This window comes from Globicephala melas, chromosome 6 (assembly GCF_963455315.2).
Source record: "Globicephala melas chromosome 6, mGloMel1.2, whole genome shotgun sequence".
Lineage (NCBI taxonomy): Eukaryota > Metazoa > Chordata > Mammalia > Artiodactyla > Delphinidae > Globicephala > Globicephala melas.
In genome coordinates this window covers 95,791,461-95,815,939 of record NC_083319.1, presented here as the reverse complement: position 1 = coordinate 95,815,939, position 24,479 = coordinate 95,791,461, and the positions used below count along the sequence as shown (strand labels likewise).

Here is a 24,479-nt window from a genome sequence, read left to right as displayed (position 1 = left end):
GGTTTGAGGGTGACTTGTAATGCAGCAATCAATAGCTAATACATGTGGGAGGGAATAAGTAGGCCCAATCTGGCTTGGGATCTAAGCCACATTCTGCCAACTATTTAGAAAATGCGTATTTCAACCCTACCCATTTATAGGTGTAAACTTATTACGTTTATCCCTCAGTTCTGAACCTGTAGAAAGGGGAGAAAGGAGGGAGTGAGGGGGGAGGTTGGGGAGAGCAGGTCAGAGTTATAGGTAGGGATACTTTGGGGAAAGAGAAATCCTGAAAAGATGATTTTTAAAAAGATTTAAGAAATTATGTGTGATATAACCCCCATTTCTGACCCCACCCAAGAAACCGTCAGCAAAAATACATGTCACTGTTTAAACTGTTGGGTCAGGTGGGGAGCCCAGTCATGTGAAAATTGCAGACAGATGGGGGGCTGAAGCATGATTAGGTCGTTTCCCCAAAGTTCACACCCAGAATGTGGCAGAGCTGCTCACCCAATGGTTCTGGAAGGACAACCTCAAGCATATGCAGTGGAAAGCAAAAGGGGTGCAGGTCCATGAAAAGGACAAAGCTTTGCTGATTAACCGGTTTTTGAAGGCAAGGCTCATAGGACCTTTCTCTGCCCTCTCTGTCTGTTTTTCATTAAATCCAGAATGGACGAGTCTGGAACTCATGCTTCAAGACCAACTCTTGAAGCCTTATTTACTCTAAAAGCATCCTTGAGGGCCCCCAGGGGAAGAAAAGGGAGGAAACACCCAAAGATAAACACCTGGCAGTCCTCACAGAACACCGGGGAGAGCGGCCCGCGGTTCAGACCCGCAACAGTGGTGGCCGGAGGAGCAGCTGTCTGCGGGCCGCTGCAGCTGGATAATGATTTTACCATCTTCTCCCATTCTGCCTTGGATCCCTGGCCGCCCCTGGCCAGTCAGAGTTAGAGTCCTTCGTCTGCTTTAGGAACGAGAACTGTGTGGGATATTCCCCCAAATAGATTCGGCAGAGACAGACAGGCCTAAATAATTTGAATAGGCGTAACGGGCGGGGCTGGCTCAGTCACGTTGTCTGCAGACCACAGCAAGAGGACTTTTATTTCCTGCCATGTGTGAGGCGGTGGAAGGGCATTTCCAGGGGGCCGAGCTCAGGGGTCTGCGGGCCTGGCACCCAAGGCCGGGTCTCTCCCGAATTCACGCCAACTCGCAGGAAATGGTATTTGAGCAAAAGCGCCAAACAAACTGTTCGATAATCAGTTAAAAGATAAATCGCACAAAACAAACAACTGAGCCCCTGGAGGTTCCGAATCCTTCCTCCAAGAGAGCAAAAACAAAGAAAATTCCTAAGTTACAAACAGGAGGGTCAGGCCTTCCAATTCCAGACCTTTGCATGTGTTAAGCAAAACCAAGAATAAGCAAGAAAATATGCTATTTGAATTGCGTTCAAAATGTCTTTTACAAGTGAAGCAAATTACTTCTGCATGTTCTGAGGCTCTGCAGAGAACAAATAGTGGCCTTTAATGGGTAAAATTACACAATTTGCTTTTAACAGTAAACCCAAAGCCGCGGTGGCTTCAGATAGCATCGCACTCCCGAGAGCTCCCTCCACGCAGCTCTACTCTTAGCAGTTTCTGAGCATTTTGGAGGGACGAAGTTGTCCCCACCGGGCGCAGCGTGGCGAGGAGGGGCCGGGAGTCCCCGGCGGGGACGCGGCCTGTTTCTTTCCTTGAACGTTCTGCTTCTCTTCCTCCCGCGCCGCCAGTTTCTGGGACTGGGTGGCTCTTTGGTTTGCCCCAGTGTAGGCTGGCGGGGCGCAGAGTCGTCCTGAGTTACAGATTTATGACCAGGCCCCCGGGGGTCCCGCCCCCTAAAGATGGGTGCCAACTGCCCCGGGCGTCTCTTCGGCGAGGGGAGCCCACCCCGAGGTTTGGCTGTACGCCCCCAAGGCTCCACCTTTGGGGCCAAGCGTCCCGAGGAGCAGGCCCGAGGGAGGGAGCGGGAGGCACGTCCGGGGACTGAGCTGCTGCCCCCGGTCCCGGCCCCCAGCTGCCCGCGCGCCCCGCCCGCCGCAGGCGTGTCCCTCCGGCAGGGGGCGCCGGCGCCGACCTCGCTCTGCCCATCGGGGCGGGCGAGCCTGGGACCCTGCCTCCCTGCTCGCCCGCGCCCGCCCCCCGCGCTTGTCCAGGCGGCCGGAGCCGAGAGGCGCATCCCGGCCGGGAGAGGAGGAGGACCACGAGTTGCTCGAAAGGGACCAACTCGCAAAGTGCCCAGGAGAAAGGGCAGCGGACGCGCGGCCGACAGGGGTGGTGGCGCCCGGACCCCGCGCCGCGCCGGTCCCAGCGCCCCGGCCCCTACGGCCCGCGGCATGGCCCGGGGCTTGGCGCTGCCGTTGCTGTGCGTCCCATCCGTCTGGGCGGCCGCCGCTCTCCTGCTCTGCGTGTCCGGGACCTCAGGTAGGACCAGCCGGTCCGCGCCTGCCCTGGCGCACCTCCTCCGTGCGCGAGTACGGGGCTCGCGGCTCGTGCGTGTTTCCCTTCCTTCGTGATTCTGCCCTGGCCGCCGCGCCGGCGCCGCTGCTCCCGAGGGAGGGGCGCCTGACTGGGCCCCTCCGCACCCGCCTCGGCCCCGTTCCCCTGCCCGCGCCCCGCCGCGCGAGGCTGCTTTCAATAAGGCGCGCTCTGGGGACGGCTAAGTGTTTCCAGAGGCCGGGGCGGGCGGCGCCGGCGCCCGCGGGGAGCCCCTAGCCGGGGGTTTATGAGGGTCGTGAGTGTGAATGCGGCCGGGCCCCGGGTCCGCAGACGTGTCCGAGGTTCTCAGCACCTTGACTCGGCCCTGCTCCCCGAGGTTCCCTTCCAGGGCTCCTGGCCCGCGGCGCCCCCCTCTGCGCCGAGGTCTCCCCAGGGCGGGCGCCGCGGTGGGACGAGGCTCGGGGAAGGGGGCTCCCTATCCCCGCCACTTGGTTGAAAGGGGATTTGGCTTCCCTTTTGTTGGCCCCTCACCCCCTCCCCCACCGCCGGGAGGTGGCCGAAGCGGCATTTCCTGTGCCTGGGGTCCCCGGGCGGCCTTTCGGCTGATGGGGACCTGGCCTCCTTCGGGCAGGCTGGAGGGGCGGGCCCGGCTCCCGGGTGGCGTTTTCCTCGAGGGTCGAGCGATCTTGGGCGGCGTGGACCCCGGGGCGCCCAAGAGCTGCCGCCAGGTTCTGGGGGAACCTGGGGGGACCGGCCTAGGGGGCCAAGCCGTCCCGATCCCCGGAGCACCCCTGGCCTGCAACCCTCGCCAGATTCCCGCACCCTGCCGCGGCGGGGGAAAGCGGCGGGGCCTCCAGGTTTGGAGGCTGAGGGGGTTCGCCTCACGTCCCAGAAATCCGTGAGCCTCCCCTTACACGTGAGTGGGTCTCAGTGTCTCCACTCCACGCATTGCTTCCTCCCCCCCACCCCCCGCTCCATTTCTGCAGGAAGGTGAGAGTTAGGCAACAGGCGCGAGAAGGGGGCTCAGCTCTTCTCGTATCCTGCTGCCAGCTGCGCGCTCCAGGGACCAGTCCTCAGATTTAGGAATGCTGGGCAGCCTTTCCTGGGGGGCGTTTGGGTTTAAGCAAGGGCCGATTACGTCACACATCCCTTGTTACTTGATTTGGGAAAGGGGTTTGCATTTATGTCGCTGCTCCTTAAAGCATAAGCCGCTCAGGGTGCAATGTGCAATGGTAGGTAAACCAGACCTTCTAAGTCAGTCTTTGGGGTTTTAACAACATCCCTGTGGATTTCTGAACCCCTCACCCCGCTAGAATCCCTCTCGCCTTTCGAGTCTGGGGATGCATTTGCTGCGCTGTGGGAGGGGAAAGAGGGGGCTTATCCTGGCGACTCGACGTGCTTTTGCACAGCGTTTGCGTGGTGGCCTCGTGGGGGTTAATTGCCCTGCAAAAGCCTACCTCCTAAACTTATGCCTGGCGGCGGTTTAAGTTGCATTTGTCAGGGAAGAGTTGGAGGTGGGTGATGTGAGAAAAGGTGATGGGTCTGTTGCTTAAATAAAGGTTGTAAGAAGACTGGAAAGACTGCTCGCATTTTAAAAGCGCAGAGTAGTTTAAACATTGCCGTCGTTTACAGTCGAGTTTAAGAAATCTCTGAGGAACGAAGCCATCCAATATCATTTTCATTAATTTTTGAACCCTGTGTGGAGGTAATTTTCTTTTTCCAGTAAAATAATAGTAATCTCTATAGGGGAGGGAGTAGGGAAGCTGTTTATAATTCTTTTCCTTCTGGAATGCTAGGCTAGCTGGAAATTCAAAGAATATGATCATATTCAAAACTATGAATACAATTTTATGATTACAGGAGATTCGAGTGTTTGGCATCTTTTCTGCTGTAAAGAAGAATCCCTGTAATTTGAGTGTATTTTATACACAAAACATAAGTTACTATGTAAAAACATGGAAAAGTTATTCTAAAAGGATTTATAAGTTCTACATTTTTATAGAAGACTCTGTTCCTTAACGAGACAAATACCTGATTTGGGACCGTGTGCCCCGCCTGAGTAGGTTAGGCTGGGAGTTTTGGGGTCCCCCACCCCAATTTTGACAGTGCAGTGTTTACTTCTGGCCCAGATCCCTGGAGTGATGGTGGTAATAAATAATGATAGTGATCCATTTGGAAGTAAGTAAATGAAAACATCTTGAATAAGAAGACTTTATGGAAAAAGAAAAGTTTTTATATACTCTATAGTAAGGAAGCATGTTTTTCTTATTATGGCTGTGTACTAAGCAAAGAAGAATCACACATTGGAAAATTTTCAATGTTTAACAGTGAGAGCAAGTTTAACCCTCACGTCTACTTGATAAAAATGCCATCTGGAGAAAATGACCACCACTGACCCTGTGTAACGTTCCTGTGAGCTGCTGTGCTAAACTGTTTATAAAAATGGCGTTAGGTGACCGAGGGGCTCTAGTCAGTGAGGCTGAACTCCTGATTAGTAAAGCAAGTCATAGTTAGAAAACTTAACAAGAAATCTGCTTAATATTTTGCAAGCAGAAAAGCAACATGGGTTTAAAATGGTGCGTTTACCAAGAGTAGTTTTTGGTGAGAGTGATCTGCAGATTTACGAGGCAATGTGAAATAACATTTGTATTATTATTGCTAAACCGTTTTTGTATTGTTTGGTCAAAATACCGCCGTAATTATTGTTTGTATGTCAGTCTCTGTTATGGTGTGATTTGTAGTGAATTACTTGTTTCCTGAGAACGTTTTGTCTCTTTAGCCTCGGTTTAACCTCTGAGACATTTAAGCCTGGCAGAGTTTGGGTTTAATGCCTATCCTCTGGAATCTTTTTCTGAGATCAATGGGATAGAAATGCCGGAGTAGGGGAACAGCCCGTCTGACAGGTAGGGAAGATTAATCCCCTAAAGGGGGATTTCTAAAGCAAGGTTTCAGCCGGAGAAGTGGCGCTCCTTTAAAATGCATTCCACGGGAGGCCAGGATGTGGAAAGTTATCATTATCATTGAAATGGAAACTGGGTGTGAAAGGCTTGGCCTCCCTAATCTGCAGAACTCTTGACTACTCTGATTAAAAAGTGTAGGAAATTTGTGTACTCTGTAACTCTTTTCCCAGGGAGAGCTGTAATTATACAATTCCAAGTTGTCAGGGAAAAGAAAGTGGGCTACTGTTATCTGAACCCAAGGTTTAAAACCATCTTCTAAAATGCTCGTTGATGTCAGGGGCCTTTTGGTGTTTATCTCGTCCATTCCCTGGGAACCTGGAGGGGAACCGGCAGCATCCTGTGCTTACCACCTGGAGAAGGGCCGGGCTGCGGAGCTTTGGGTTTACCCTGCTGTGCCCTACGGGGAGCTCCCTATGGGCTGTGACATATTTCTGTTCATGGTGAAGAAAGTTGTCATTAAGATATTTTCTTCTTTGGGGACCTGTGGTGACTGCCAGGTGGACTCCATGAATACCATACAGTGGAAGGTGTCAAAAGCAGAGTAACCAGGGGGGATTTGCTTTGCAGAGGGAGCGTTACTGGTTAAGTCTGGATTTTCCATGGCCAATAGTAATTTCGTGAAAGGACAGTTGGGCTGAAAGGACTGGTTTTGAAAACATCGCTTCTCAGTGACTCTGGGTTCTTTGGTTTTGTATTGTTGGACTGCATCACTGTAACAGAAACACTAGGAGTTCGGTGGGTAGTGCGGGCTTCTTGAGTTTTGAAGTAAAAATCTAAGCAACAAGAGTAGCTCTGGCTCACTAATTATGGCTGCAACTGGCTGGGGTTTGTACCAGCCTCCTTTTTCTAGTATGTATTTATTTGGTTTTGCCGAGGAGCTTGCCAAGTTGGAAATGAGGGTGGGACAGCTCTGCTTGCATGTGCTGTTGTCTAAAATACGTCTGGGGTGTGATCTGTTTAAAATCATATTAGCAGAGTGGCCAAGGAATTGTTGAACATTAGGAAGGCTTTTCAAAAATAAGGAATTGTGTTGGTGTGGTTTGTGTTATTTTGGGGATTTCTGGGTTTTTTTTTTTTTTTCAAGTTCTATCTCTGAAAGAACCAAAAAAAATCAAAAGCCAAAGGGAAGGAAATAATTACAGAAAAATTTAGCCTAATTAGACTAAGTGGCTTGTCCTCCAGAAAGTCTTAAGTTCCAGTGGGATGTGGTGTGTGTGTCTTTAATTGTCACTGGAATGAGCTTCAGTAAGCACTCTGTCACTTTTGAGATGTTATCGGGGAGAATGTGGCTGCTTCTTCAAATCCTCCTGGAGTGGGGGAGGGTTTTCCCCAAGTCCCCAAAGCTGCCAGCCTAATAGTTTCCACACACCCAGTGCCCTCCTGGAGGGCTAGTTAACCCAGCGCGCACTTAAATGACAGAAATCCTCATGGTAGACTTGTGCTGTGGAGTATAGTAGCCGCTAGGCACATGTAGCTATCTAGGTTATAATTAATTAAACTGAACTGAACCGAAAGATTCAGTTCCTCCACCGCACCAGCTGCATTTCAGTGGCCGCGTGTGGCGGCGGCTCAGATGGCCCAGGTACGTAGAGGACATTTCCAGCATTGCAGGAAGCTCTGTGGGCCACTCTCCTGTTTGTCCAGGGTCTGTGTGTTGGTCACTGTTGCTTCAGGAACAGTCTTGTGGAGTCCAGAGCCAAAGAGGAGCTTCGCCTTGTTTGCTTAGAGTTCTGTTTGTTGACTGTGGGAGATTGGAAGGCAAAAATGAAATGGATTGACTCTAATCGGTGGAACTAGAGGGCCCTGCCCCAAGAGGGGCTTAGCAGAGGTGTAATGATGACCAAGGCAGCAAAACCTTAGCGTATATGCTTGCATACTGCACAGTGCTGATATGAGGGAAATGTTAGCTTTAAAGAATTTGCATGTGAGGGGCTAAACGAGATTATGTGAACACGTGTGTGCACACTCACGTATGTGTTCGCATGTGTTTGGGAGAGGGCACACCATGGCTTCAGTGCCATTAAAAAAGCACATGCAATGGTGATAGTGACGACTGTTTCCTCAAATTAGGCTGTCTGACGAAATGGGAGATCTTCAAGTGGTGAAAGGAAACAAATGTCAATGGAAGAAGGTTTAAAGTGCAGATTCAAAAGAATCCCAGCACAAGAAAGGCGAAGGAAACCTGCCCCGTGCCTGGCACATTGGGGGCATGCAAAAGCAGTTTCCCACGTGGGGAACGAAATCACAGTAGGGGAGGAAGAGGGAATGGGGAGATGACATCTGAGGCCATACTTATGGACGAATTCACAGTCCAATCTGAACTGAGTCTTACATGCATCAGATATGATTTGCCAAAGACTTCCTGGAGCAAGCATATCTGTGATAACGCCTGTTAGCGGCCAACCCTCGCAAGATCTTCTCCTTTACCTCTGGTAACCCGCCATGTGGGATGTGGTGGAATGTGTTTGTGGAATGTGTTTGCAGACCGGAAAGGTCTGAGAGAGGAGGGCAGATGTGGGAAGAGGCAGTAGGAACCAAGAACAGCCAGAGCACCGTCCACAGAGAAGGGGAAATCGTGTGGAGTCAAGAGTCTGAGGATCTTAGCTCCCAGGCAAATGCAGGATGTGATGCGATAGGCAGGGCAAGGCATGGCGAGCTGCAGCCACGTTTTTGGAGGATAATTTGGCAGCAGCCGGGGGTGGGGGTGGGAAAGCTAAGAGGGTAGTGGTTGCACCCAAGAAAGGAGGTGCATGAAGAATCAAGGGGCTTGGTCTTGGATTTGTTGGGGGAATTCCCAGGAATTCCTGGGAGGAGCATCCTGGGAGAAAACTGATGCAGAAGGGAAAGTTCAGTCATTCCTTAGGGGTCTGGAGCAGGGATGCACACAACATTTTGGCTCCTGGAAGGCAATGGGCATTGGGAAGGAGAATGAGTAGGATTTGTGGGATGATGAGGAATTGAGTGAGGACTTAAGAGTTCCATCTAAAATAGGGAGCAGCCCACAAATGAATGGCAAGACGGGTGTAGGAAGGGAGTGAGGGGTCACAGGCTGAGAATGCTTTTAGGCACAACCTCTGGGTCATATTCAGTTAAGTGTCCACCTTGCTGTCCTTTTGTAGGACGTTATTTTATGTTTTCAACTCTTACAGAACATTTGGAAATAACATATGGAAATTGGGAATTTTCCTCCCAACAGTGAAATAACTCCCAGGTCACCATAGTCTTTGTATAACATTGGATACGTTTCTAGAGGAGCTTAAAGTCTACAGGAAGAGTGGTGACAAGGGGGGGCTCTGTCTTAAGTGAACATAAGATGTGGAGGGAGGGCAGGAGTGGAGGGACTGGCTGGTTGTGCATCTGCTTATTTTGCAAAAAGAAACACGGAAAGGGGAAACCATAAAGTGACACCTCAGATCTTTTCTTAATTAAGGGAAAATATGCATAAAAGAGACCTTTTAAGCCATTTTTAAGTGTACAGTTCACTAGCATTAAGTATCTTCACACTGTTGTGCCACCGTTGCTACCATCCATCTCCAGAACTGTTTTCATTCCCCAGACTGAAACTCTGCCCCCATTCAACAACAACTCCCCATTCCCTCTTCCAGCCCTGGCAGTCACCATTCTACTTTCCATCTCTATGAATTTGACTATTATAGTATCTCAAATAAATGGAATTATATTATTTGTCCTTTTGTAACTGTCTTCTTTCACTTAACATAGTCTTTTCAAGGTTCATCTGTATTGTAACATGTGTTACTACTTTTTTTAAGGCTGAATAATACTCCATTATACACACACGTGTGCATACATACCATGCATATACCACATTCTGTTTTTCAGCTTTTTCTGTCTTTCGGTGGACATTTGGGTTGTTTCCTCCTTTTGGCTCTTGTGAATAGTGCTGTTATGAACATGGTACACAGATATCTGTTCAAGTCCTTGCTTTCAGTTCTTTTGGATGTACACCCAGAAGTGGAATTGCTGGATCATATGGTCGTTCTATGTTTAACTTTTTGGGTAACCGCCATACTGTCAACATTTGTTATTTTCTGTTTTATTGATAACAGTCATCAAAATGAGTGTGAAGTGGTTTTAATCTCATTGTGGTTTTGATTTGCATTTTTCTAATGATTAGTGACGTTGAGCATTTTTTCATGTCATTTGTATACATTTCATGGCCATTTGTATATCTTCTTTGGATATGTCTGTTCAAATCCTTTGCTCATTTTTTAATCATATTGTTTGGGTTGTCTTGGTTGAGTTGTAGGAGTTCTATGTGTTCTAGATATTAACTCCTTATCAGATATATGATTTACACATATTTTCTTCCATTCTGTGGGTTGCTTTTACACTCTGTTGATAATGTCTTTTGATGCACAAAAGCTTTTAATTTTAATGAATCAATTTATGTTTTCTTTTTTTTTTGGTTTTACCTGTGGTTTTGGTGTCATATCCAGGAAATCATTGCTAAGGTCAATGTCATGAAGCTTTTCCACTATGCTTTTTTTCTGAAAGTTTTTAGTTTTAGCTTTTTTTAGGTCCTTGATCCATTTGGAGTTAATTTTTATAGATGGTGTAAGGTAAGGGTCCAGTTTCATTATTTTGAATGTAGACATACAGTTTTCCCAGCACCCTTTGTTGAAAAGTTTGTTCTTTATTCATTGAATAGTCTTGGCATCCTTGTCATTTACTACATATGTAGAGTTTATTTCTGGGCTCTCTATTCCATTGGTCTATGTGTCTGCTCTTAAGCCAGTGTTTTGATTATTGCAGCTTTGTAGTATGTTTTGAGATCAGGAAGTATGAGTGTTCCAACTTTGTTTTTTGAGATCAGGAAGTATGAGTGTTCCAACTTCGTTTTCTTTTTCTAGACTGTTTTGGCTATTTGGGATCCCTTGAAATTCCATATGAATTTTAGGATAGATTTTCTATTTCTACAAAAAGCGTCACTGGGATTTTGATAAAGATTGCACTGAATCTGTACATTGCTTTGGATAGTACGGACCTCTTAACAAGTCTTCTAGTTCACAAACACAGGCTGTCTTTCCTTTTATTTAGATGTTCTTTAATTTCTCTCAACAATTTTTCAGTGTACAAGTCTTTTATCCACTTGATTGAATTTATTCTTAGTATTTTATTCTTTTTGATGCTTTGTGGATGGAAATGCTTTCTTAATTTCATTTTTGGATTGATTTTTTTTAGTGTATAATAGTGCAGCTGATTTTTGCCTGTTGATTTTGTATCCTGCAAATTAGTTTAATTAGTTCAAATAGATTAGTTTGAATAGTTTAATTAGCTTAAATTAGTTTAAATAGTTTAATTAGCTCAAATTAGCTCAAATAGAATTTTTGTGTATCTGTATGTAGGATCATGCCATCTGTGAACAGAGATAATTTTACTTCTTTCTTTCCAACTTTGGATGCCTTTATTTCTTTTTAAATTTTTGTCTAATTGCTCTATCTAGAACTTCCAATATTATATTTAATAGAAGTGGTGAAAGCAGACATCCTTGTCTTGTTCCTGATCTTAGAGAAAAAGCTTTCAGTTTTTCACCATTGAGTATGAAGTTAGCTGTAGGCTTATCATATATGGCCCTTACTATGTTAAGATAGTTTCTTTCCATTCTTAGTTCATTCTGACATATTTTTGTATGAACATGTTAATGTTCTACATGTTCAAAAAATAAAATTAAATCACTGAAAATGGCAGGAAACTAAAGCTGAATACAAACAAGTAAGTCCAACTATAAAAGAAACCTGTTGGGTGGGCCAAGAAGTGCCTTCGGTTTTTTAAGTAAAAATAAAGGACACATTTTTCATTTTCACCAAGAACTTTATTGAACAGCACATTCACCCTTTTGTTCCACTACCATCTGCCATTTTTCAGGCAACTTCATAATTCCATCTTCCCAAAACTTTTTATCTTTTTGAGCAAAGAACTGTTCCAGGTGCCTTTTACAGCCTTCCAGGGAATTGAAATTTTTTCCATTAAGAGAACTTTGTAAAGACTGAAATAAATGGAAATCCAAAGGTGCAATGTCTGATGAATACAGCAGATGAATCAAAACTTCCAGCCAAGCTGTAACAGTTTTTGCCTGGTCATCAAAGAAACATGGGGTCTTACATTATCCTGATGGAAAATTTTTTTTTTTTTTTGACTAATTCTGGATGCTTTTCGTGGAGTGCCACTTTCAGTTGGTCTGATTGGGAGCAGTACTTGTTGGAATTAATCGTTTGGTTTTCCGGAAGGAGCTCATAATAGAGGACTCCCTTCCAATCCCACCAGAAACACAACATCACCTTCTTTGGATGAAGACTGGCCTTTGGTGTGGTTGGTGGTGGTTCATTTCTCTTGCCTCATGATCTCTTCTGTTCCATGTTGTTGTACAGTATGTACTTTTCATCGCCTGTCACAATTTGTTTAAAAAACAGAACATTTTCATTACGTTTAAGTAGAGAATCGCATGGGGAAATACGGTCAAGAAGGTTTTTTTCACTTAACTTATGTGGAACACAAACATCAAAGTGATTCACATAACCAAGCTGGTGCAAATGATTTTCAATGCCGGATTTGGATATTTTGAGTATGTTGGCTATTTCCCGAGTGGTATAACATTCATTGTTCTCAGTTTATGTCTCGATTTGGTCACCATCAACTTCAGCTGGTCCAGTTGACCGTGGAGCATTGTCCAGCGAGAAATCTGCAGCACGAAACTTCGCAAACCACTTTTGACACATTTGATCAGTCACAGCACCTTCTCCATACACTTCACAAATCTTTTTTTGCATTTCAGTTGCATTTTTACCTTTCTTGAAATAATAAAGCAGGGACTTCCCTGGTGGTCCAGTGGTAAAGAATCCACCTTTCAATGCAGGGGACACGGGTTCCATCCCTGGTCGGGGAACTAATATCCCACATGCTGCGGGGCAACTAAGCGTGCTTACCACAACTACTGAGCTCGCACACGTCAACTAGAGAGCCCGTGTGCCACAGACTACAGAGCCTATGTGCTCTGGAGCCTGTGCCACAACTAGAGAAGAGAAAACCCGCACGCCACAGCTAGAGAGAAGCCTGTACGCCTCAACGAAGATCCCACGTGCTGAAAGGAAGATAGGGCCAGGATAGGTAAAAATATAAGATGAGCCAGGAGCGTAATCTTATGATAGAAAGTGAACAGAAACAATGGGAACATATCAAATGTACAGTTGCCAGCTTGGAGGCGTTCCAGCGGTCAAATCTCCAACAGGTTAAGCGTCAAATAAATAAGGACAAGCATGGATTATACGTGGAACAAAATAGGAATCTATGATTCAACACCGATAAGTAAATAAGTACAATTGCCCCTCTGTATCTGTGGATTCTGCATCCTCGAATTCAACCAACCATGGATCAAAAATATTTAAAAAATTCTAGAAAGTTCCAAAAAGCAGAACCTGCATTTTCTGCACACTGGCAACTATTTACATAGCATTTACATTGTATTTACAGCCTTTTACATAACATCTGCATTGTATCAGTTGTTATAAGTCATCTAGACATGATGTAAAGTATACGGGAGGATGTGTGTGTAGGTAATATGCAAATTCTACTGCCATTTTATATAAAGGACTTGAGCATCCTTGGATTTTGGTATCTGCAGGGGGTTGGGGGTAGTGGGGTGGCCCTGGAACAATCCCCCACAGATACTGAGAGACAACTATATAGTTAAATACATGCATTATTTTCCTAGGGCCGCTGTAATAAAGTACTACAAACTGGGTGACTTAAAACACCAAAAATTGTTTTTCTCACAGTTTTGGAGCCTGCAAGTCCAAAATCAAGGTGTCAGCAGTCCATGCTCCCTCCGAAGGCCCTGAGGGAGAATCCTTTTTTGCCTCTTTCAGTTCCTGGTGGCTCCCATTGTCCCTTGGCTTGTGGCAGCATCACTCCAATCTCTACACCATCTTCACATGCCCTTCTTTCCTAGATGTCTCTCTGTGTCCATTCCTCTTCTTATAAGGGACAGCAGTTATTGGATTTAGGCCCACTTTAAATCCAGGATGATTTCATCTTGAGATCCTTAACTCATTACTTCTGCAAAAACTATTTTCAAATAAGGTCACATTTGAAGTTTTGGATGGATATGAATTTTGGGGGACACTATTTAACCCACTACATTACATAAATGAACAGAATAGAGAGGGAACAGAGGGTACTTCCATACAGTAAAATGCAGGCTAATAAAATTGAGGTGACTTTAAAAAATTATGATTTGCAGCAATAATTGTGCAAATTGATTTGGGCGATGAATGTTGAATGCAATTAAATGGGGCCATGTTTGATGGGGAGCAGGGAATGTCCATGGCTCAGAGTATTTCCCCACAGAGCCTTTATTTGCAAGGGGACAATTAGCAGCTACAGACTGGAGAAAGCAGACGTCATCTAACTCTGTGACCAAGGCTTACATCACCACTGTGGGCAGGTGGACATAGTCCTTCCAACAAGGGCATTGATTAGCCTGCATTCCAGCTGGGGATGCAGAACCTGAGTCTCATGGTGACAAAAACCAGCAAGCCCGGGCTTCCCTGGTGGCGCAGTGGTTGAGAATCTGCCTGCTAATGCAGGGGACACGGGTTCGAGCCCTGGTCTGGGAGGATCCCACATGCCGCGGAGTAACTAGGCCCGTGAGCCATGGCCGCTGAGCCTGCGCGTCTGGAGCTTGTGCTCCGCAACAAGAGAGGCGGCGATAGTGAGAGGCCCGCGCACCACGATGAAGAGTGGCCCCCGCTTGCCACAACTAGATAAAGCCCTCACACAGAAACGACAACGCAACACAGCAAAAATAAATAAATTAATTAATAAACTCCTACCCCCAACATCAAAAAAAAAGAAAGAAAAGTTAACTCTACAGGCAAGAAAAACCAATCCTTCCTCAAAAAAAAAAAAAAAAAAAAACCCCAGCAAGCCCAAATGGAGGGGCATTTTATTAAACAACTGGCCTGTAGTAGAAAACCTCAGTGTCGTGAAGGGTAAAAAACAGCCAAGAAACAGGTCCAGCTTAAAGGAGACGACAGGAGGAGACAAGTAAATACAGAGTGTGATTCTGGACAGGACTGGGTTAGAGTGAAAACTGATGTGCACATCATTGGAACCTCTGATGAAATTGGAATATGGAGGTAAAGTATTTAAAAGTGTTGTCAAAGTTCACTTTCCTGAGTTTGTCAATTTACGGAGATACCGTAAGAGGACATCTTTGGTCTTAGGAAGTATGTACTCAGTGTTAAGGGGTAAAAAGCATGATGTCTGCAACCTACTCTCAGACAGTTCAGAATAAAAAAACAGTGTGACTATGGAGACAGAAAAGTGAAGTATATGGGTGAAATGTGAAAAATAAGTGAATCTGGGTAATGAGTATGGAGCAGTTTCATGTATGAATCTTCCAACTTTTAGGTAAATTTGAAATTATTTCAAAATAAAGGACTAAAATCATGTTAATTGATACAAATGTATGACTGTAGCCAGTGGAATCAACAATAGAGTTGAGCATATTCTCTTAAGAGAAAGACTCAAATAGTTATAATTTTATGGGAAATGGTGTCAGACCTCATCCAGGGATGGGGCAGGGCAGGTTCCATGTGCCTTTCAGGCCAGACAGAGTTTCATCAAGGAATGAAGACAATTATAGGACAGATGAGGGGGTCTGTATCCAGAATACATAAAGAAGTCATAAATAAAGAAAGTAAATGTTCCAGTTAAAAGAGGGACACAGAGTACAGCAGGCAGTTTGCAGAAAAACAAATACAAACAGCCCAAAACTTAAGAGTTTGGCCTTAGGATTCAAGAAAATGCAAATTATGAGGCAGTTATCCCAAGGTTCTTCTGACTGAGCTTTGCCTGAAGTCAGAAGTGGGTATTAAGTAGCAGGTTAGTAATGATGCGGGGAGGGTGGGTGGCACAGTGGTGTGTAAGCTACCACTTTGAGGGCTGTGTGACATTTAAAATACACATATTCTGTGGTCTGCTCTAAAAAAATACATGCATGCCTGAGAGGCATCCTGTTCACAGCTCCACCATTTCTAATAGTGAAAGTTGGAAATATCAACATGCCTTTTAATGGGAGCCAAATCGAACCGGCACCATGTCTCAATTGTGGATTATTGTACAGCGGCTAAAATGAAGATGGAAATCTGTGGATGTCAACGGAGGGAGAGTTCAAAGCAAGATTCTGGATAAGGAGAAAATCAAGTTGCACAGGGATATGTGCTGCATGGGATTGATCTAAAAATCCCACCTCCCTCCCCCATTTCTGCGGCTATAACGGTCTCTAGAATAAGGTCTCCAATCTACACGTCAGACTGGCAACAGTGGTTACCCTGGGAGAGATGGGAAGACATAGGAATCTTCAGGATCTTTGATTCCATCATATCTCCTGTGCTAGGGATTACTTTACTGGATCCTGTCTTTTAGCTCCTGGGGGATGACATTTATGTCTACACGTTTACATACATTAGCAGGAACTGTTACACAATGACCTCCTCCCTCCCATCATCTTTCCCTTTGCTTTGTGAAAAGTTCTTGTCCAGCTCTGGCCAGAGGGGAAGGTGAAGGAAAAACATGGAAAGTCAGTTTGTTGAGGACATTGTGGAAGTTCGTAGGTAATTCATAAGCTCTTCAGGGGTGCATGTTGATCTTTGGGGTGTTCTATGAGCGGGTAAAGAAATGGAAGTTTGGGGATGCAGGAAACTCACGTCAGTTAGTTCTCTGAGTTGTCAGATTCTCTTGGCTTTACAAATATTTGATCCAAATTCCATCCTGAACATATTTAACGGTTTTAGAGCTGTCACGAAGAATACCCCTAAGGTTGCTTCATACCAGCCCCGTGGTGTGTCAGTGGGCATCTTTGGGTCTGCTTGTTTTGGTGCAGATAGGAGCAGCCGTCTCTGTTTAAGCCTAGAATCCTGAGTTTGCTCCGAGCGCTGCTGAAATACTTTTCCTTTGTGTAAATGCCCACAAGAGTCAGAATTTTCTTGATATTCTGAAACTAAAGCAAAACACAAGAAATATAAAAGGACGTTGAGGTAGAAATATGATTGGAGCTGTCTTTCAAAATGTAGAGTTTCAAGTTTTTATGGCTATTAAGATGAAGTTCGTTGCTTTCACTTAATGACTGTATTATAAAGAGAGTAGTATACAGTTACAGGTTGAATAGCGTTTCCCCCCCAAAGATACAGTGTTGGAGTCCTAACCCCCAGTACTTCAGAATGTGACCTTATTTGGAGATAGGGTCTTTACAGAGGTAACCAAGTTAAATTGAGGTCATTAGGGTGGGCCCTAATCCAATATGACTGGTATCCTTATAAAAAGAGGAAATTTGGACACAGCCCTACGTACACAGAGGGAAGACCATGTGAGGACACAGGCAGAAGGTGGCTGTCTGCAAGCCAAGGAGAGAGCCCTCAGGAGAAACAACCCTGCCCGCACCTTGATCTTAGACTTCCAGCCTCCAGAACTGTGGGAAGATGAATGTCTGTAGTTTAAGCCCCCTAGCCTGTGGTGCTTTGTTAAGGCAGGCTGAGCTGACTCATACATACACATCTGCACGTACCTGCGTGCTAATCAAGTACGGCTTTCTATTGATTTTCTTTTCGGAGCATCTGCATTGGAATTTATTTGATAAAAATGTTCCACTGCTAACGGACACTCCTGTCAATGAGCCCATCGCGCCTGGGGTAGTAGCTAACTGGCTTGACCCCACAACTGGTTAGTATTGTGGTCAGGGGTCAGTGTTACCAGGCCCAGCATGGACTGCAGTCAGGGTGCCTGTCTATGCCTATGGCCTGACTCAGGCGAGTCCCTTGGCATCAGAGGGCAAGTCCTGGAAAGCTTGTTGTCTGGGGCTGCTGCTCTGGACAGCGCTGCGGCCAGGCCTGTGTGGCCTCTGGAGCACCTCTGTGTAACCAGCCCTGTGTCCAGGCCTGCTCTGTGGACGTCACTGGTCCCCTTCACCTTCCTCCAGCTGCTGGCCTGGCTGTCAAGAGAGGCTTTAATGGGGACCTCCCGGAGGTCAGAGCAGAGAGAGGTGGCCCGTTGAGGCCCTGAGATCCCAGGCACCCATCCTTTGTTTCCCTTGGGGGAACCTGGGTAACAGTGAAAACAAAATTCAACAAAAGCATACATCCTCAGGCACCGGGATGGTGTGGCTGTCAGCATGGGTGATTTATCTGGCCTGGAAGCCTTTGAAGCAGGAGGTGATTGGACTCCCTGAAGGCTGGCCCCGTGGGAAGGGCCTGGAAGTGCCAAATGGAGAGGAAGGAGCAAGTGGGTCCAGAGGGCTGGTGAGGGAGGGAGCCCTTGGAAGTGTATTTCTCTGTCCTTCGGATCAGAGGCTCCTTCCTTCACCCTTGTCCTGTTCCAGAGCACAGGGGTAGCTCTGGAGGCTGCAGGAAGATCCTGTGGACAGAACAAAGCGTTGACTTTGTGCTGGTCCTAAACTCTGAAAACTTTGCCAAGGGGGACCCCCAGGCTGCTCCCCAGTAGCTTTTTGGAGACCTCAGACAGGGGCGCAGCGGGACGAGGCCAGCTGCTTCCCGGAGAGGCACCTGGTGTAGGCACCGTTGGGTGTTAGAGAGCGGGGGGCACGCATGGAGCTATGCAGAGGATGAGAGTTAGCAATGAGCACACGTAGGGGTGTCAGCCTGCACCAAGTGGCTGCTGGGGCTTCTGACCGGAAGGCAGCTTTATAAGAAGGAGCCCAGAGGATGCCTTCTTGAGTGGAAACAAGAGGTGTAATTCTGATATAACCTTCTGATTGTATCAGTAATGGTCAAGCACATAATTGTTTCATTGTGAAGATTCAGCTAACTTTTTTGACATGTACATACTAGGTTTCCTTCACTATTTGCTAACTTCAGTATGTCTTTCTCATTTTATTTTAGAAGAAGGAAAATCCTTTGTTTAGCAAGGCAGAGAGAGCCCAGGCACAATTAACCTCTAATTAGTGAAGTGTTTTCAGAGTTCAGATAAGGTTCACCTACTTTTTTTTTTTTTTTTGGCTGCTCTAAACTTTGAGCCCATTTATTTTCTTTCTCTAAAAAAAAAATAATAATTAAGAAAAAACCCCAAGATAGTCACGTTTCTTCTAGTTGACTAACCACAAATTTCTATGGGGTCTAAAAGCCAAGCTGATTCAAAACAAAACAAAGGGAAAGAGGGAAAGCCAAGTATGGGTATAAGTAGATCTGCCTGGGATTAAGTTTTTAAAAATGCTCTTTATAATTCCTTTTTTCCCCATCGGTGGAATGGGGCCTGCCCTGAGTTTTGGGTGTGTGTGGGGCGTGGGGTGTCCTCATGATACTGAGGGAACTTTGGCTTCGGCCCAATTGTCTTTTTATAATTGAAGGTATTTATTCAAAAAATCACTATGTGAAAACTCCCACAAAACAATACTATATACTTTCTATCTTTTCTGTGAGCAAATACTTATAAGAGGGCCCTCCTGGCGCTTGGGTGTGATTCAAAGGGACTTCATGTAGCTTCCTCTGGATTGTTCTCATTTTATTATTATTTTTTACATTAAAATTTTTTTAATTGGCCCCGCCGCGCCACGCTGCGTGGCTTGTGGGGATCTTAGCTCCCGGGCCAGGGATGGAACCCGGACCCCTGCAGAGGAAGTGTGGAGTCCTAACCACCGGACTTCCAGGGAATTCCCTATTTTCATTTTAAATCAGGGGAATGCATTTATTCCTTGATTAAGTAATAATCACGAAAAACAAAAAACCCAGTAACAAATGCTTATGGCTTGAAAAACAAAACCGAGAAGGTGTAAAATGAAAAGAGCCTGTCACTTCTCACCCTACCCCTGCCACTCTCTCCCCTGCAAAGGTCCCAGATAATCTCAGCCCACAGTCTTTGTACTTCTTTCCAGACATTTCCTAGGCTCATGTGCTTGTCGGTGCATCTCTCTTGTTAATTTTTTTTTAAATTGTGGTAAAAGGCACATAACATGAAAGTAAGCATTTTGAAGTGCACAATTCAGTAGCATTTTGTACATTCACTTTATTGTGCAATCATCACCCATATCTAGTTCCAGAACACTTCCATCACCCCCTACTTTAGCAGTGACGCCTCACTCCCCTCCCTCAGTCTCTTGTAACCATTACTCTACTTACTGTCTCTCTGGATTTACCTATTCTGGAAATTTCATATAAACAGAATCATACATGCTGTGGCTTTGTATCTGGCTTCTTTCACTGAGCATAATGTTTCCAAGGCTCATCCTTGTCGTAGCATCCTTGATTTATATATATATTTAACATCTTTATTGGAGTATAATTGCTTTACAATGAATTTGTTTTTATATACAATGAAATTATACCATGCATACTGAACTGAGGTTTGGTGTTTTCACATAACAATAGTTCTTACAAATCTTTCCATCTTAGCGCATGCTGTGCACCTCATTTTTAAAAATCTTTGCTAATATCTGTCATTTGGATACACATCATTAATTTCCCTGATCTCCTATGGATGGATACTTCTGATTTTTAGCTATTACAGAAAACAGTGCTGCAGGGAACATCTGTACATACATTTTTTGTTCTTCTATACTGTGTGTATCTGTAGAGTCATTTCTCAGAAGTGAATTTTTTTTGTCCAAGGTATTGATATAGATTTTTGATAGATTCTACAAGGTTATGCTTCCAGAAGGTGGCAGCAATTTATGTGACAGCAAAAGTGTGTGAACTTCTCTGGTGTTTCCAAGCCCTGACCAACTCTGGAAATTATCAGGAATTTTAATCTTAGTAAGTCTTCAACAGAGAAATGGCATGTTAATTCTTTCTGTTGACATTTAAAAAATTGTCCATGAGGCTGAATGTTTACATAAGTCATTTATTCATTTTTTTTCTGGGAAATAAATGTTTGCTTTCTCTACTACTTTTCTACTAATTGGTCTCAATTGTTTCACTGATTTCTAAGACTATTTAGCTGTATTCCAGATCACATGAAAAGATTTTTTCTCAGGTTATCCTTTGACGTTGCTTATGATTGTTTCCATGCAGAAAGTTTTATTGAGTCAAACTAAGCTAGCTTTTATTTTATGTATTTTGAGTTTTGAGTCAGACATTGGAATCTCTTTTCCATTTCAAGATTATTTTAAAAAATTAACCTTTTTGAGGGGGAGTTTTAGGACTTTTTTTTTGGTTAAATCTTTCATTCACATGGAATTTAGATCCAACTTTAGTTGTTCTCCTCAGGAAAATGAGTTGCCCTGAACTCCTTTATTGAATAATCTGTTCCTTTTCAATTACTGGAAAAGCAGCCTTTTTTTTGGTATTATAAATTCCATGTTTGTTTGGTGTTATTTCCGGATCATTCATTGTCTGTCCTGCTTTTAATTAATTACCATAGCTTTATAAGTTTTAATATTTAGTAGGATTAGTCTGTCCCTTTGCACGTTTCCCCCAGAACTGTCCTGGCTATTCACACTTAGTTTTCTACATGAATCTTAGAACAATTAACATTGTTAATTATAAGTAAGGCAAGTTCTTAAGGGTATGAATTTTCTTATGAGTGTAGCTTTGGATACAGCTTTTAGATTGTGTTACATGTTGCATAATGTTTTAGTTGTTATTTTCCAGATAGTCTTTAATCTCAATTTTTATTTTCTCTGTGATTCAAAAGTTAAGAAGAACATTTCATACTTCTAGGGACTCATTTTGTAGTTTCATTGCATTTTGTTTATAGAGAGTGTGGTCTCCTGTATTTGGGTGTTGGGGAATTTGATGTTTTTTAATGGCTTAAAATATGGTTATTATTTGTTATGTACAGTGGGGACTTAGATGTAATCTCAGTTTAGAGCAACCTCATTGATTATGTAATTTCATTTTTCTTTATCTTTACTTACTTTTTTTTTCTTTATTTGCCTAAGGCAAAGAAGTGAATTCAGTATCCTATGCTATTATTTCTGTCTATCTCTCTAATTTTACTTCAGTTTTTGTGTTTTAGACACTGTGTTATTTGCTACATATATCATGAAAGTTCCTCATCGAGGATTGTAACCTTAATAATTTAAAAGTGTCCCTTTTGCTTTTTGCTTCTAATTAAATCATGTACATTAATATTATGTAATTTTTTTGTTCTTAATTATGGCATTTGTCTAGTAAGTCTTTGTTTCTAAAGATGTTTCTGCTTCCTCATTGTTTGGTTTTAGATAGATATTTTATTTTATTTTATTTATTTATTTTGTTTGTGATATGTGGGCCTCTCACTGTTGTGGCCTCTCCCGTTGTGGGGCACAGGCTCCGGCCACGCAGGCTCAGCGGCCATGGCTCACAGGCGTAGCCGTTCCGCGGCATGTGGGATCTTCCCTGTCCAGGGCACGAACCCGTGTCCCCTGCCTCAGCAGGCGAACTCTCAACCACTGCGCCACCAGGGAAGCCCTAGATAGGTATTTTAAATATTGATATAATGGATAGCTTTATTTGGGTTTTGATCCTGATTGTTTTTTTCTTCTAGATAATAAGTGTTCCTCAGTCATATTTATTGAGATATGGCCTTAAATCTATTGCCTTTTTTGGGTTATATCTTCTACTTCTATTTCCTTTTTCTCTCCCTTTTGTTTGATTTGTTTTCTTTGACTTTTATGTAACATAGCTATCTAAATCCAAGTTACTAGAAGGTAAAAAATAAAAAGAAGGGCAAAGATTTACCAGGAAAATATTATGAATTCTTGAACTTGAGTGATTTTACCAGTTTGTGCCCCGACAATGGCTGATCTGTTTCCATTTTTCTTGGGACCCATTGTGCAAATAAATTGTCTTCCTTTATTTCAGTTCATTTTCATCTGTTATACCTTTGAATATATTTTTTTGTTTGCTATATTCTCTGGGACAACACTCGTGGGTATATTGTGTCTCAGCTTCTGTAGTCAGCAGCTCTACCCTTTTTCTCCTCAACTCCCTCTATGTGATTTTCAGCCTTGCCCGTGAGATGGACTCACTGATGGAGCTCTTCATTTGTCTATAGTGAGATCCATGTCAGGTACCAACGTTTCCAGTGACTCTAATGAGAATCTCTGCTTTTCTGGGGAGCCTTTCTCCGAGGCCCTATGGGTGGCTTTTCTGCCCAGGCATCCATCACTGTTGAACCCAAAGTGGTGTCCACTTCAGGATCTGCCCCCCAAATTCTGTGGAATGAACAGGTTCAGTGAGCAAGGTTTCATCTCTGACCGGCACTCCTAGTATAGGATTACTGTTATTCCAAGTTTGAGTTCCTGTGGATTGCCTGTCCGTAGATTTGCCGACTTCTAAGCAACTTAGTTATGTGTGAGCATTTGGGGGCAGGGAATAATCATGGAGAGGGAATTGGGAATTGAGGCTTGTGCAGAAACGAGTCACAAGGTCAAGAAGTGGGTATTTATGCCAAGCACCAAAAGCAAGCAAGTGCATGCATGTGCACACAGACCAGAGGCCGAGAGCATCTCTGGAGACCTGGCTCAGTGAGCCCCCCTGCCCTGGGTGAGGGTGGAGCACACCTGGTTGGGGGGGGCTTTGGTCTCATTTGTGGAAGGCTGTATCTTGGGGCAATTCGTTCCTGAGGGCTGTTGTCAGTTAACGTCTGCAAGATGAACAGATGTTAGGTGCTACGAGGGTATCCTTTTCCAGAAAACAGGAACCCCATGGTAGGGATTGTCTCAGTTTGGTCCCTGGACCAGAAGCACCAGCAGCACCTGGGAATGCATTAGGAATGTGAGTTCTTGGACCTGCCCCAGAACCTCCCGAATCAAAAGCTCTGAGCTGGGGCTCAAAAGTCTGTGTGTTAACAAGCCCTGCAGGGCCTTCTGAGGCATGCTAAGGTTTGAGAACCACCAGTTGTGATTCCTGTAGCGGGCCTGGGACAGGGGCACGCTGGCAGAGGCCACTGGCCTTGAGGGTGTCACTCAGCACCAAGGGATTAAAACTGACGTCAGCTTCCTTCTGCCTTTTCCTCCTTCTCCCCCACGGCAGGGACCGGGCAGTCCCCAGCCTGACTGCGGAATTCCTGGGGTTTCAGATGGGACAAAGAAGAAAGGAAAAGGGGCTCTGTGGTCAGCACCTACCACAGAGGAGCAAAGCCCTCACCCCAAGATGCCCCTGGGGGCATGGAGTGCCAGGCCATTTGTCCACAGTGCGTGTGGGCAGCGGGGCAGCGGTTTGGGGAGAACTGGAGGGGATTATGATCAGTCAGTATGGCCAAGAAGCATTGCAGGGAAAAATTAAGGGTGTCAGCATATAGTGGATCGAAGTGTGGCCTGCAGTGGGAATGTGTGAGAGCAGACCCTCCTGCAAAATCTGGGGGAGAGGAAGGCACCCATGTACCCAGAGGCTGTCCTCAGCTCTCTCAGTGGGAGTCACATAGGGCAGTTCATCTGACACTTTTGCCACCTACAGAGTCCTAGGGTCCCTCCATCTCTGTGTCCACAGGGGCCTGACTCTCCCAAATTGTAAGGATATACCTGTTGGATAGGTATACAGTCCAGAAAATGTACTCCTTTGTATGTATGTTGTTTTTAACGAGCCACAAATTTATAAGTGCTTTGATAAAATTGTAGGCCAGGGTTAAAGTATTAAAGTCACTGCTGTCCACTTGAAATAAATTATAAGACATTGGTTACTTAGGAAGAATATAATATTTGTGGTCCTCCCGTGTGCCATCTTCAATGCTTTCAGTGTAAATTTTAGAAAGAAAACGTTCAGATCTTTTCCCCAGCCTGGGGTCTCCATAACTGTTTTCCTCCCCAAGACCTAAATTCACTAGCTGCAAATTCTCTTATTTTGGACATTTCTGGAATGTAATTTCAGGATGCCTGGGGTGTGCATTGTTCTGTAGCTCCTCTGTCCAGTAGGTAGCCACTAATCGCGTATGGCTACTTAATTTAAAGTCATTAAAATTCAGATTACAGACGGAGTTCCTCAGCCAAGCATTAGTGCTAAGCAGCTGCAGGTGGCTGGTGGCTACTGGCTACCGTGGTGGGTAACGCAGATACAGAGCATCATTATCACCACGGAGATTTCTGCTGGCTTCTGTACTGTGTCCTCTTGTTGCCATCGTT

General features: G+C 44.8%; 1 protein-coding gene across 2 annotated transcripts in view; it reads left to right on the top strand.

Moving 5' to 3' along the window:
• Positions 1–2,302: 2,302 nt before the first annotated feature.
• ROR2 (receptor tyrosine kinase like orphan receptor 2) overlaps positions 2,303–24,479 on the top strand; it is a 213,508-nt gene continuing 191,331 nt past the window's right edge. For both annotated transcript variants that reach the window (XR_004034352.2, XM_030832540.2), the window contains exon 1: positions 2,303–2,435. Coding sequence is in view for 1 of the 2 variants with exons in the window: in XM_030832540.2 (XP_030688400.1) it covers positions 2,348–2,435 (88 nt within the window). In the remaining variant the exon portion in view is untranslated. The remainder of the gene's footprint in view (positions 2,436–24,479) is intronic.